At 42.0% G+C, this 14,534-nt stretch overlaps 2 protein-coding genes across 2 annotated transcripts in view; both read right to left on the reverse strand.

Moving 5' to 3' along the window:
* Nucleotides 1-9,803: 9,803 nt before the first annotated feature.
* The window catches only part of LOC118424709 (zinc finger protein 525-like), a 14,049-nt gene continuing 9,318 nt past the window's right edge, over nucleotides 9,804-14,534 (reverse strand). Inside the window, exon 2 of the mRNA XM_035833391.1 lies at nucleotides 9,804-11,171. Coding sequence (XP_035689284.1) covers nucleotides 10,204-11,169 — 966 coding nt within the window. The 5' untranslated portion in view covers nucleotides 11,170-11,171 and the 3' untranslated portion in view covers nucleotides 9,804-10,203. The remainder of the gene's footprint in view (nucleotides 11,172-14,534) is intronic.
* LOC118425107 (pulmonary surfactant-associated protein D-like) overlaps nucleotides 13,937-14,534 on the reverse strand; it is a 5,388-nt gene continuing 4,790 nt past the window's right edge. The window contains exons 6-7 of the mRNA XM_035833926.1: nucleotides 14,092-14,493; nucleotides 13,937-13,947 (exon numbers count right to left, since the gene is read on the reverse strand). Coding sequence (XP_035689819.1) covers nucleotides 13,937-13,947; nucleotides 14,092-14,493 — 413 coding nt within the window. The remainder of the gene's footprint in view (nucleotides 13,948-14,091; nucleotides 14,494-14,534) is intronic.

Here is a 14,534-nt window from a genome sequence, read left to right on the forward strand (position 1 = left end):
TCCGCCCATATAGGTTACGAAAAACTGTCATTAACGACGCCTTTAAGCGTCTAATAGTTGCGGAAAGGCACGTGAAGGAGTGCCGAAACGCACATTTAAGTGCCAATGTAAAGGTAACATTAAAGGGAACCTTTACGTTCACGGATAGATGTCGTTAAGTTGCGGAAAGGGTGCAGAAACACCGCGTTTACGTTGAGTTTAAGCTTGCTTAAATACCAGATTTCGTGCTGTGAGTGGTGGTCAGTTGGGATATTTCCTAAAACATACGTAAGAATACTAAACCTTAGAATTACTTGTGGGAATACAAAGACACGTTCTTATTTGTTAGCCTCGCGAGTAAATTAACAAGGCAAACGGTGTTCAACCCTGCACTAGAGTGTTTACCTCTTTATTGATGAACGTCAGAGGGGCAAATCACATTGATTCCACATGTGGAGTTTTCACCGGTGTGTTTGACGATGCCTTTTCAATGTGGATTTGTCTGCTGCAGAATAGTCACACTGGTCACACTTGTAGGGTTTGTCACCGGTATGGGTTCTCATATGTTGGAATAAGGAATATTTCTGAGCTGTCCTGTATCCACATTCATCACACAAGTAAGGTTTCTCACCAGTGTGTTTGGCAATATGTTGGTCCAAATGGGACTTTCGTGCAGCAGAATAGTCACACTGGTCACACTTGTAGGGTTTCTCACCGGTATGAGTTCTCATATGTTGGGATAAGGCAGATTTCTGAGCTGCCCTGTACCCACACTCGCCGCACATGTAGGGTTTCTCACCGGTGTGTTTGGCTAGATGTTGGTCCAAACTGTATTTTCTTGCAGCAGAAAAGTCACACTGGTCACACTTGTAGGGTTTCTCACCGGTATGAGTTCTCATGTGTATGGATAAATGAGACTTCCGAGCGGTCTTGTACCCACACTCCCCACACATGTAAGGCTTATCACCAGTGTGTTTGATTAGATGACTGTCCAAGTTGGATTTTTGTGCAGCAGAATAATCACACTGATCACACTTGTAGGGTTTTTCTCCAGTATGAGTTCTCATATGTATGGATAAGTCAAACCTCCGAGTTGCTCTGTACCCACACTCCCCACACATGTAGGGCTTTTCACCAGTGTGCCTTGCTACATGTTGGTCCAAACTGGATTTTAGTGCAGCAGAATAGCCACACTGGTCACACTTGTAGGGTTTATCACCGGTATGAGTCCTCATATGTTTCGCCAAGTCAGACTTCTGAGCTGCCCTGTACCCACACTCCCCACACATGTAGGGTTTGTCACCGGTGTGCTTTGCTAAATGTCGGTCCAAATCGCATTTCTTGGCTGCAGAATAGTCACACTGGTAACACTTGTAAGGTTTTTCACTTGTATGGGTTCTTATATGTTCGGATAAATGAGACTTCTTTGCTGTCCTGTACCCACACTCCCCACACATGTAGGGTTTGTCACCAGTGTGCTTTGCTAAATGTCGGTCCAAATCGCATTTCTTGGCTGCAGAATAGTCACACTGGTCACACTTGTAAGGTTTTTCACCTGTATGGGTTCTTATATGTTCGAATAAATGAGACTTCTTTGCTGTCCTATACCCACACTCCCCACACATGTAGGGCTTATCACCTGTGTGTTTGGCTAGATGTTGATCCAAAGTGGATTTTCGTGCAGCAGAATAGTCACACTGGTCACACTTGTAGGGTTTTTCACCGGTATGAGTTCTCATATGCATGAATAAGGCATATTTCTGAGCTGTCCTGTACCCACACTCACCGCACATGTAGGGCTTATCACCAGTGTGTTTGGCAACATGTTGGTCCAAACTGTATTTTCGTGCCGTAGAGAAGTCACACTGGTCACACTTGTGGGGCTTTTCACCGGTATGAGTTCTTATGTGTTCGGCTAAGTGAGACTTGTAAGCTGTCCTGTACCCACACTCCCTGCACATGTAGGGTTTCTGACCAGTGTGCTTGGCTTGATGTTGGTCCAAACTGGATTTTCGTGCAGCAGAATAGTCACATTGGTCACAATTGTAGCGTTTTTCTCCAGTATGAGTTCTCATATGTTGGTTGTGAGTTGTCCTGTACCCACACTCCCCATACATGTAGGGTTTCTCACCAGTGTTTGCTTCTGGTTGACTGACCGCACTGGTTCTGGTCGCTGTTGGCTGTTCTTCGGTTTTACCTGCATCCCAGTCACATAAATCTCCAGTAGGAGACCCATCACAGACGTTCTGGGGAACAGCGGTAGGAGACCCATCACATACATTCTGAGGAACAGCAGTAGGAGACCCATCACAGACGTTCTGGGGAACAGCAGTAGGAGACCCCTCACCTGCCTCTGCCATGTCAAACCTAATGGAATAGAAAATATTAGAAAAGAAGAAATACGTCAATTAAAACTAGATAGATAAAGTTAAATATAAAGAACAGGTAATGTCACATGATCTAGCCTGACAAGCTATTTCAGATTAGGTGTTGTTTTCTTTTTTTGGAGGGGAAGGGGGTGTTTTTGCAATTACAAAATACAATTATATTACTAACCATGTTCACTATACAGAGATAAAATGACACAATAAGTACGCCAAAAATAGTTACTCAAGCAACTGGATATGGTTTTGAAACGGTCAGACGTTTCGGAAAGAATCCACTTTCCTTCGTCAGTGACACTGAAGTGATCTGCAAGTCTTTTATACTCTAACTATGAATGAAGACAATTTCAGATGTCCAATAGGAAAGGTTGTAAGACAATTCAGACTGAAGACAATTTGGATTCCAAAGAAAGCAAAGCTAAGCCAAAGTCAAGCTGAAGACAATTTGGATTTCAAAGGATATCAAGGCTAAGACACAGTTAATGCAAATGAGTCAATTAGCTCCTGTTGTTTTAGTTGCAGGAGCTAAAAGTTTTGTTGGCGGGGGGGGGGGTGCTATGTCCCAAGTGCCGGAAAGTTCCATACGTAGCCCCCCTTTTCTGTTGAGGGTGGGATTGTATATTCTCTCATATATGGCCTCTCTAACTCCCCGTTCAAACCAGCGGGCTTCGCGGTCTAGGATGTCGGTAGATTGGAGGTTGAAGGAATGTCCTTGGTTGTGTTGTAGGTGGTTGAAAATAGCAGAAGAGTTGCCGTTGGCCTTCGGTTTGCAATGTTCTTGGTATCTTGCTTTTAGTGGACGACTAGTCTCACCAATGTATGTGTTGTTACAGTTGGGTTCCTCGCATTTGAGTCTGTAGATTACATTGGCCTTAGTACCTTTCTGTGGTTTGTCTTTTGGATGTACCAGTTTGTGTCGGAGGGTTGAGTGAGGTTTGAAGTTAGTGGCGATGTTGAAGTTTTGGAAGATCCGTCTGAGTTTTTCCGAAACTCCTTGGACATAGGGGATGGTAATGTTGGCTTTCTTTCTGTCGGTCAATGGTTTGCACTTGGCTGTTTTCTTTGAGTGGTCCGAGGGTTTGAGGGCTTTGTTGAAGGTCCAGTTTTGGTAGCCACATTTGTTCAATGCACTTCGGAGGTGTTTGTGTTCCTCTGTTTTGGCTTTGCCAGAGGAAACAATGCTGTCTGCCCGGTGATACAAGGTTTTAATCACTGCCAGTTTGTGTTCCAAAGGGTGGTGAGAGTCAAAGGCCAGATATTGGTCAGTGTGCGTCGGTTTCCTGTACACTTCGAACTGAAGGCTGCCGTCCTTCTCTATGATAGTTTTGGTATCTAGGAATGGGAGCATGTTGTCATGACTTGCCTCCTGTGTGAACTTGATGTTCTTATCTACTTGGTTGATGTGGTCAAAGAACTCATCAGCTACTCTCTGTTTTAGCTTGCAATAAGTGTCATCTACATAGCGGAACCAGTTGAGTGGGGGAGTGTCCTTGAAAGTACTGATAGCCTTCACTTCAAACTTTTCCATGTAGAGGTTTACAACAATGGGTGACACTGGTGATCCCATAGCACAGCCGTGCAGTTGTTGGTAGAACTGTCCTTTGAAAGAAAAATACGTACACCCTAGGCAAAGGTCTAGCAGTTTGCACAGTTGGTCTGGAGATAGCTTGGTTCTGTCTGTTAGTGTGTTGTCAGCCTCCAGGGCTTCCTTGACTACCGAGACTGCGTCTTTTATAGTTAGAGTATAAAAGACCTGTTTCTTGCAGATCACTTCAGTGTCACTGACGAAGGAAAGTGGATTCTTTCCGAAACGTCTGACCGTTTCAAAACCATATCCAGTTGCTTGAGTAACTATTTTTGGCGTATCTTATTACCTGGATGTCTAACCTACATCGACGGACACAATAAGTAATTTATTCCCAAGGAGTGATTAGTTGTTTTTTTTCGGTCATTTAAATAATAGCTCGAAGCTTTTTGTGATTGGCTTCAGCTCATAGCATAAAACCTATTATAAAAGATCTACCCGTTTTACAACTTAGACTCGTCCAATGACCTAAATGACCCCAGCGGCATTTTGAGTAGATTTATCGGTCGCCTGTCGGCTAGACTAGCCGTTTTAAACAAGATCTGTTTAGTCTTACACAAACACATTCATAATCCAGCCCCTCGAGCTTTGTCCTGATACTTGCTACATGTAACCGAGCACCACAGGGTGTCTGCTACACCTCCAGTAACCATGGTGACAGCGGTCTGGCCAGCTCATTATTTGTTTGGAGAAGAAGAAGTAGAAGAAATGGAGCAAAAACAATGTTTTCCTTTGTTTCCGTGAGGGTAAAGATGCCCCTCTCCCCAACCCCATTTCCGAAATTTTCGTCATCCCGAAAAGTCTTTCATTTCTGTCAAATGTAGCCCACATACCATATAAATGACCTCTACCCCCTATAGTTCATAATGATGCGGTCATGCTGTATGTATATCTCGTTCTTATCTGCTTCCAGTGATGATTATTACCTCCGCACAATCCTCCTGATCCTGCAAGCGTCTGTCTGGAGCAGCAAGGGGTGAAAGGTGACAGGCAATGTGGGGTGAAAGGTCATTTAATGCCTGATTATCTGCATTCAGTGCGGTGCGCGTTCCGCCTACACTTCAGAGTAGCTGCCCTTTTTATGCGATCTTTTTGAATTTTTCCTTCCGTTTCTTCCTTCCTTCTCACCGAGTTTCCACATAGCACGGAAATAATCAGTGGTTAACGTGATCACATTTCAGACATGGTGTGCCTTGTATTGGTTAGTGATAACGCAATGTGTCCCGGTATGATGTGTTTCTTTACATGCAAACAAGCTTGATAATTCGGTACTAGGCTGTCTTATCAAGAGAAATAAATTATTTTAATGATAATATCACTAGCATTAGTACAGCACAATTATCAAAAAGAACCATGTTGAGTGAGGTACTACTGGACAAATGAATGTGGCCGGATATGCAGCGCTATAGGAAGGAATAATGTTTGCGATCAATTAATAAAAATTATAGGGTGAAATTTGTATCACTTCAGTTGTCACACGGACCGGTTTATGGTCTTGAAAAAATGAAACGTTGAATAAGTGCCATAGTGTTTTATTAATTGTCTTTTTATAGATTATTTTTTCATGTCCAAATGCTGTCAAGTGTGGGGATTACCTAAAGGTGCAATATAACCTTGGGCGCCAGGGGGAGCCGTTAGTTTTGTTGGAGTTTTGTAAATGCATATTTTGAAGAAAAACACACAAACTCTCAGTGGAAGAACAAGAACGAAGGACTTACGTGTGTCCGGGCTGCCTTGGTTAAGAGAAAGACGCCATGAGTGGAACACAGTTTTGGGTACAACATTTTAATGGTCAGTGTCAAAACGTTGGACATTTATTATATATAGAGCGGACTGATCCTTACACTAACCGAAATCTTTCTCACCACAGTCACCCCTCAGTAAGACAGCCGGAGCCGCAGTTCCTGTTGGTAACTTTAATTTAGTGTGTCACACATGCACAGATCAGTTTCACCAACATGGTTTCTTCAGTGATCCAGGCTCACATGAGCACAGTAGACCAGCTTGGTTGTTATGACATTAGGCGTTTTCCTCGTTTACTACAACAACAAAGAGTAGTCAGTCTACAGTTAAAACAATGAAGTTGCAAGTTTATTAGCGCGTGCATTTTGCCCGTGTTACCTGTTAAAGGAAACGTTTATTTAAGTACTGTAGTAGTAATAAATTTGACACTGCCAAACCACGTTTAGACTTCCCTATGTAAAAAAAAAAACACAAAAAAAACCTCAAGCTACGTGCAAAATATATGTGTATATTCTCTGCGATATATATGAGAACTGAAGCGTGTCTACAATTGCACAGTAATGCATCATGGCATTCACCATTTCTCATGTGTTATTTTACTACTCAACAAACTTGTAAAACAACGTGTTGTTTTGAGCCCATTGCTTTATCCACATGTAAAACTGCAAGCATGCACACAATCCAAACAAAGACCTGGAGTAAGACATATGATTCTTAGCAAAGCTGAAATTTATGTGAAGAAAAAAAAATTCATGGATTTAATACGATCAAACCAGGAGCTTTAATACAATCAAAACAGGAGCTTTCTACTAAATGTTCAATAAGTAAAACCTATTGGCTACGTGCCAAAAATATAGGTACATTCTCTGCAATATATATGAGAAGTGATGCGTATCTAAAATTGTACTGAGAACTGATTCATTGCATTTCCACCACATGCATTCAAAGCGAACTATAAATTTCTATTGAAAGTGACGTGAAACGTGGCAAAGTGCATTGAGCTGGCTCCACATAGCTGGTAGGTTGGGCGCAGGGTTGTACTAATAGCTCCGTGGAGCTGGCTCGACGTAACTGGCTCCATGGAGCTATTAGTACAACCCCTATTGGTTCTTCACCGGTGGGTTTTAGAATGTTTGTCTAATGCAGCTTTCCTTCTTGCAGAATAGTCACATTGCCCACATTTGTAGGGGTTTTCACCTGTGTTCGTATTTATGTGTTGGGATAAGTGAGACTTGTGAGCTGCCCTGTACCCACACTCCCCGCACATGTAGGGCTTATCACCACTGTGCATGGGTAAATTGTAAATGTTGGTTCAAGTTGGACTTATGTGCAGCAGAATAATCACACTGGTCACACTTGTAGGGTTTTTCACCTGTATGGGTTCTCATATGTTGGGATAAGGTAGACTTTTGAGTTGTTCTGTATCCACACTCCCCACACATGTAGGGTTTGTCGCCAGTGTGCATGGCTAGATGTCGGTTCAAGGTGGACTTATCTGCAGCAGAATAGTCACACTGGTCACACTTGTAGGGTTTTTCACCGGTATGAGTTCTCATGTGTGTGGATAAATCGTACTTCCGAGCTGTCCTGTACCCACAGTCACCACACATGTAGGGCTTATCACCGGTGTGTCTTGCTAGATGTCGGTGTAAACTGTGTTTTCGTGCAGTAGAATAGTCACACTGGTCACATTTGAAGGGCTTATCACCAGTGTGTTTGGCTAGATGTTGGTCCAAATGGCATTTCCTTGTTGCAGAATAGTCACACTGGTCACACTTGTAGGGTTTTTCACCAGTATGAGTTCTCATATGTCTGGATAACTCAGACTTCTTAGCTGTCCTATACCCACACTCCCCACACATGTAGGGCTTATTACCAGTGTGCATGGCTAGATGTTGGTTCAAGGTCGACATATCTGCTGCAGAATAGTCACAATGGTCACATGTGTATGGCTTTTCACCGGTATGACTGACCAAACTGGTTTTTCTCGCTGTTGCCTGGTCTTTGGCTTTACATTCATCCCTGACACATAAAACTCCAGAAGGAGACCCATCACAGACGTTTTGGGAAACAGCAGTAGGAGACTTATTGCCTACTTCTGCCATGTCGAACCTAATGAAGTAGAAAAAAATATTGGAAAAGAAGAAATAGACTATCTAAAACTAGATGATTGCAAGCAAATAATGTTTATATTTACATATACATTGTCTAGCCTAAAAAGCTATTTACGATTGAGTGTGTTTTTTTGGTTTCTGTTTGTGTGTTTTTGCAATTACTATATATATATATATATCCTACATATACTAATCAGGTTCACCGTAAGTGATAAAAATAATGCGATGAACAGTTTATTCCCAAGGAATCAGTTTAATTTTCTCTATCGTCTAAAGTCACAGCTTCAAGACCTATGTGATTGGCTACAGCTCATTGCGAATCACCCGACATAAAAGTGCCATCTGTTTTACAGTAGACTCTCCCTATGACCTAAATGACCCCAGCGGAATCTTGTGTAGATTTATCGGGCACCTGTCTGGTAGACTAGTCGTTTTAAACAAGATCTGTTTAGGCCCTAACAAACACATAATTTCACAATCTAGCCCTCGGCTCGAGCTTTGTACTGATACTTGCTACATGTAACCCAACACCACAGGGTGTCTGCTACACCTCCAGTAACCATGGTGACAGCGATTTGGCTAGTTCATTATTTCTTTGGACAAGAAAATGAGGAGGTAAAAGTAACAGAGCAAAAGCAATGTTTTCCTTTGTTTCCGTGAAGGTAAAGATGCCCCCCTCCCCATCACCATTTTCGTCACCTTTCGTCAGTCTTATATTTCTGCCTTATGTAGCCCACATACCATAGAAATGACCTCCAACCCCTACAGTTCATAATGGTGCAGTCATGTTGTATGTATATCTCGTTCTTACCTGCTTCCAGTTGATTATTACCTCCGCACAATCCTCCTGCAAGCGTCTGTCTGGAGCAGCAAGGGGTGAAAGGTGACTGGTACTGTGGGGTGAAAGGTCAATTTAATGCCTGCTTATCCACATTCGGTGTGCAGCGTGTTCCGCTTACACTATAGAATACTAGCCATATCATAAAACCTTTCGGGCTTTTCTTCTTAATACTTTTTCTTTCTTCACCAAAAAGATTATGTTTTAGGTACAATTTGTATGTATGTATGTATGTATATATGTTTGTATGTATATTTGTATATATGTATGTGTTTAGAAGAAAAGCATAAGTCAGGAACGCCTGGATAGAGACTATTGATATCTTATGTGTGGTGCCATGATGAGGATCCTGGGCCCCCTAGCGGCTTGTCACTGTACTGCAGCGGAACTTTTGGTTTAATATCTCGAGTTCTGGACACGTTGTGGCTATTATTTTCGAGTTTCAGACAGCTGTTGAGGCCGAGGTAAAGTGGTATAGGTTTGGTCTCCGTTGTGACATGTTTGGAATTGCATGGATCTGTTTAGCAGACGCGCTTCTGGGATACACCACCCCTTCTACAGCAGACGCGCCCCGAAGAAGATCTGTGATATCCAGAACATGACGCAAGAGATCTAGAAGGACAGCATTCTGGATACCCAGGATGCGCTCCGATCGGGACGAGTCCTCTATAAGCTGACGTGTTTATCCAGAACGTGCACTTGGTTTCTTCCAAGTTAGATTGTGATAGAAGATCGCATATACGTAAACCAAATCTACATAAAATTCAGATTGCACAAACCCAATCATGTTTGGGTCTCCATGGGCCGGTCTAGCCGTAATATAATCACCTAAGATCTAGGCTCAGTGGCCGCTTCATGAAATAGATTCCGATCGCGTAGATTACGAACTATGCATCAATCCTCATAGCAGAGCATCCAAAAACGTCAAGATAGTGTCGAAACAAATATGGAGACCTATAGGCGTGAACAGTGGCGTTTTTTAGATGGAGCACATCTGGGATGGACCAACGGGCCAGCACAACATTGTCCACACAAGACACAATAGAATCGGATTTGTGTTTTTATTAAAGAGAAGAAGTAACCTTCGACACAAGATACAATAGAATCGGATTTGTGCTTTTATTAAAGAGAAGAAGTCACCTTCGACACAAGACACAATAGAATCGGATTTGTGCTTTTATTAAACTTCCTAATTTTCACACAATAGTTATATTCTTTTATAGAACTTCAATAGAAAAAGGAATATAACTGACCATAGAACACATCAGCACAGCATATACACGCTCATAACTGTGAGATGACTTGTTCTCGTGCATTAGAATACGACACGTGTTCTTCCTGCATTTACATATATTTTAGCTTCTAGTACATGACTTCTCTTGTAGAGTTTTTCCAGGACCTATGCCTTCAATTTACCATTAGTGTTTACTACAGCCAGATAATATACAACACTGGTACACTGTCTGTTCCGATATAAGTTTGGATAAAGGTGTTGTCTTCAGATGCCCTGAATATATTTCTCAAACATACAGTGTTGTGTTTCTCGATGGTTTACAAATGCTACAATTGGTATTTCTTTGCTGCAGAATAGTCACACTGGTTACACTTGTAGGGTTTTTCACCAGTATGAGTTCTCATATGTCGGGTTAAGGTATACTTAAGAGTTGCCCTGTACCCACACTCTCCACACATGTAGGGCTTATCACCAGTGTGCTTTGCTTGATGATTGACCAAACTGACTTTATGTGCAGCAGAATAGTCACACTGGTCACACTTGTAGTTTCTTTCACCTGTATGAGTTCTCATGTGTCGCGACAAGTCAGACCTCCGAGCTGTCCTGTACCCACACTCCCCACACATGTAGGGCTTATCACCAGTGTGCTTGGATAAATGTTTGTCCAAGTTGGATTTATGTGCAGCAGAATAGTCACACTGGTCACATTTGTATGGTTTTTCACCGGTATGAATTCTCATATGTTGGGATAAGTAAGACTTGTAAACTGCCCTGTACCCACACTGCCCACACATGTAGGGCTTATCGCCAGTGTGACTGGCTTTATGTTGGCACAATGTGGACTTACGTGCAGCGGAATAGTCGCACTGGTCACACTTGTAGGGTTTTTCACCGGTATGACTTCTCATATGTTTCATTAAGTCAGGCTTTCGAGCTGTCCTGTACCCACACTCCCCACACATGTAGAGCTTATCACCAGTGTGCTTGGCTGAATGATAATCCAAATTGCATTTCTTTGATGCAGAATAGTCACACTGGTCACACTTGTAGGGTTTTTCACCAGTATGAGTTCTCATATGTTCGGCTAAATGAGACTTCTTAGCTGCCCTGTACCCACACTGCCCACATATGTAGGGCTTATCACTAGTCTGTGTCTCCAGTTGACTGGTTGTGCTGGCTGTGGGCTGCTCTTTGCCTTCGCTTGCAACCCTGTCGCATGAAACTCCAGTAGGAGACAGATCATGGAAGTCTTGGGAAACAGCAGTAGGAGACCAATTACCTCCCTCTGCCATATCTAATAATGATAAAAAAAGATTTAAAGAGATGAAACGAACAATCTGTATTTCGATGATCTAGATTTCTTAGTTATAAACTAAAGGAAATACTAGTAATAAAGTTTTCCTGACATTCTACTTTATTTTATGTAGTGAACCAATATAAAATGCTGGCTGGAACTAAAGTTGTGATCAACCTGACTTCTATTATATCCAACTACTTTATTTACTTACTTTGAAGTCGATTATGTAACCAAACACCGACAAAAGTGTCGCCCAGTTCATAAACCTTATTTGTTTGGAAAAGAAGAGAAAATATAAGAAATGGAGAGAAAACAGTACGCCTTTCTTCCGCGAGGGTAAGGTAAGGATCATCCATTGGTCTTCTGTCGGGTTGGTTTCAAGCAAGATCTGTTTAGTTTTACACAAACACATTCATAATCCAGCCCCTCGAGAATTGTACTGATACTTGCTACATGTAACCGAACACAACAGGGTGTCTGATATACCTCCAGTAACCATGAAGACATCGGTCTTGCCAGTTCATTATTTGTTTTGAGAAGAAAAAGTAGAAGAAGCGGTGCAAAAACAATGTTTTCCTTTGTTTCCGTGAAGGTAAAGATGCCCCCCTCCCCACCCGTATTTTCGTCATACCTTGAAGATACCTTGAAAAGTCTTACATTTCTGCCTAGTGTGGCCCAAATACCATAAAAATGACCTCTACCTCTTATAGTTTATAATGATGCAGTCAGGTTCCATGTGTATATCGTTCTTACCTGCTTCCAGTGATGATTATAACCTCCGCACAATCCTCCTGCAAGCGTCTGTCTAGAGCAGCAAGGGGTGAAAGGTGAGTGGCACTGTAGGGTGAAAGGTCAATTCAATGCCTGCTTATACAAATTCAGTGTGCAGAGCGTTCCGCCTACACTTCAGAGGAACTGCTTTTTCTGGATTTTTCTTTCTTTCCGTTTCTTCCTTCCTTCTCATCGTGTTTTCACACAGCACATAATTAATCAGTTAAAGTAATCACAGTTTAGACATTGTGTGCCTTGTATTGGTGAGTGATAATGCAATGTGTCCCGTCGTAATTTGTCTCTTTATGTGTAAAGAAGCTTGATAAGATGATGATTATTATTCGGTACTAGGCTGTCTTTTCAAGAAAAATGAATTACTGTTAATATTAATAGTATTATTACAGCACAATTATCAAAAAGAGTGATGTTCCACCCTGTTGAGTACTACTGTTGAGTGGAGTACTACTGGACAAATGAATGTGTCCGGATATACAGCGCTAGAGGAAGGAATAATGTTTTTATCAATTGATAGAAACTACAGGGTGAAATTTTTATCAATTTAGTCTGGTCACACGGACCGGTTAAAGGTTAAAAAAATAAAAAGTTGAATAAATGCGACATTGTTGTATTTGTTTGTCTATCTATAGATCCTTTTTTTATGTCAAAATGCTGTCAAGTGTGGTGCAATATAATCTTGGGCGCCAGAGGGAGCCGTTTGCTGGGCTGGAGTTTTGTTACACCATCTTTTGAAGAAAAACACACAAACATGAAGGATTTGTTCTAAAACAGGACTTACGTGTGTCCGGGCTGCTTTGGTAAAGAGAAAAACGCCATGAGTGGAACACAGGTTTGGGTACAACATTTTAATGGTCAGTGTCGAAACGATGGACAATTATCATATATGGAGCGGAATAATCCTCACGCTAACCGAAATCTTTCTCACCACAGTCACCACTCAGTAAGACAGCCGGAGCCACAGTTCCTGTTGGTAACTTTAATTTAGTGTGCCACACATGTACAGATCAGTTTCACCAACATGGTATATTCAATGATGCAGGCTCACATGAGCACAGTATACCAGCTTTTATAAAGAAAATTGGACCTTCCATCAATAAATACTAGGTTGTTATGGCATTAGGCATTTTCCTCGTTTACTACAACAACAAAGAGTAGTCAGTCTACTGTGAAAACAATGAAGTTGTTTTAGCGCTTGCATTTTGTCCGTGTCCGTGTTTTTACAAAACATCAGATTTAGAATTATTAATGCATTTGACCCTGCAAAACCACGACCTTATCACTTTGTAGGTTCCCTATGTAAAACAAAACCTTCGTGCAAAAATATATGGTACATTCTCTGCACTATATATAAGAACTGACGCGTGTCTACAATTGCAAAGTAATGCATCATGGCATTCAACATTTCTCCTGTGTTATTTTACTCAACAAACTTGTAAAACAACATGTTGTCTTTGGCCAATTGCTTTATCCATATATAAAACAAAAAATGATTTGATACGGTCAATCAAGGAGTTTTCTACATCTACAATGTTCCCTAAGTAATACATTTTGGCTACGTGACAAAAATAAAAGTACATTCTCTGCAATATATATGAGAAGAGAGGCGTGTCTAAAATTGTACTAAGTACTGATTAATTGGTTTGGTGTGTATTAACTCTTTCTCATGCGTTTTTTTTTTTGCTACTTTACAAACTTGTCAACAAAGTGCTGTTTGGGCCCATTGCTACATTTTAACGTTTTACTGACTCGTAGTCTGAATAGTTTTACCTGGACACGTCCAGAGAGCCGGTTTGCGTGAAGCTTTTTAAGCGATTACGGTTTGTCTGAACTGTCAGTTCATCGTTTTGTAGGAAACGCCGCCAAAACAGGAATGTACTTCATACGTCAAAAACAAATCGTTTTGTTGGCTAGTAGTTTTACTGCAGATGTCCGGAGGGCCGGTTTACAGTGGTGTAGATTGTTGCGCCTGTCGCCTAGGGACGTCCTGAAAACAAAAAGGAGACATGAGATATGGAGTGATGTGTTTAAAAAAAGTTTATAATGAGAAAAGATGTATGGTTGTGACTTGAGATGTGCCATGTTTACAAGAAAGAAAGGTTTCAAGGAATGGTACGGTTATAAAATGTACCTGGAACAGTCTGGCATATGTAGCAAAACTGCCAGTCGCATGAGATGTCGACCCACTTGTCCTTCCAGTGTGGGACTGCGGAGTAACCAACGCAATGTTGTTCCCCCCGACCGTTGTTCGGTTCTCCCGGACCCCAAGAGCTGTAGGTCCCAAGTGCAGAACCATCCATCCACTCAAAGCTCCCCTCTTCGCGCCGATCGTGGAGGCCGAACCAGAAGCCCCACTTTTCGCTCACGGCATTGTGCAGGGAGATCAGGAAGGTGTTGGTCTCGGCGTCTCGGGGCATGGCGAGGGTACCGCCGTCTTCGCCACAGGCCGCGGCCGCATCGCTGAAGGTCTTACCTGTATTGAAGGCCTTGTAGCAGATTCCGTTCCAAGCTGTGTACCCTTTAGGACAAAATGCTGGAAAACAAGATTTACATCCGATTAACGTACTAACGTAT

This window comes from Branchiostoma floridae, chromosome 10 (genome assembly GCF_000003815.2).
Source record: "Branchiostoma floridae strain S238N-H82 chromosome 10, Bfl_VNyyK, whole genome shotgun sequence".
Lineage (NCBI taxonomy): Eukaryota > Metazoa > Chordata > Leptocardii > Amphioxiformes > Branchiostomatidae > Branchiostoma > Branchiostoma floridae.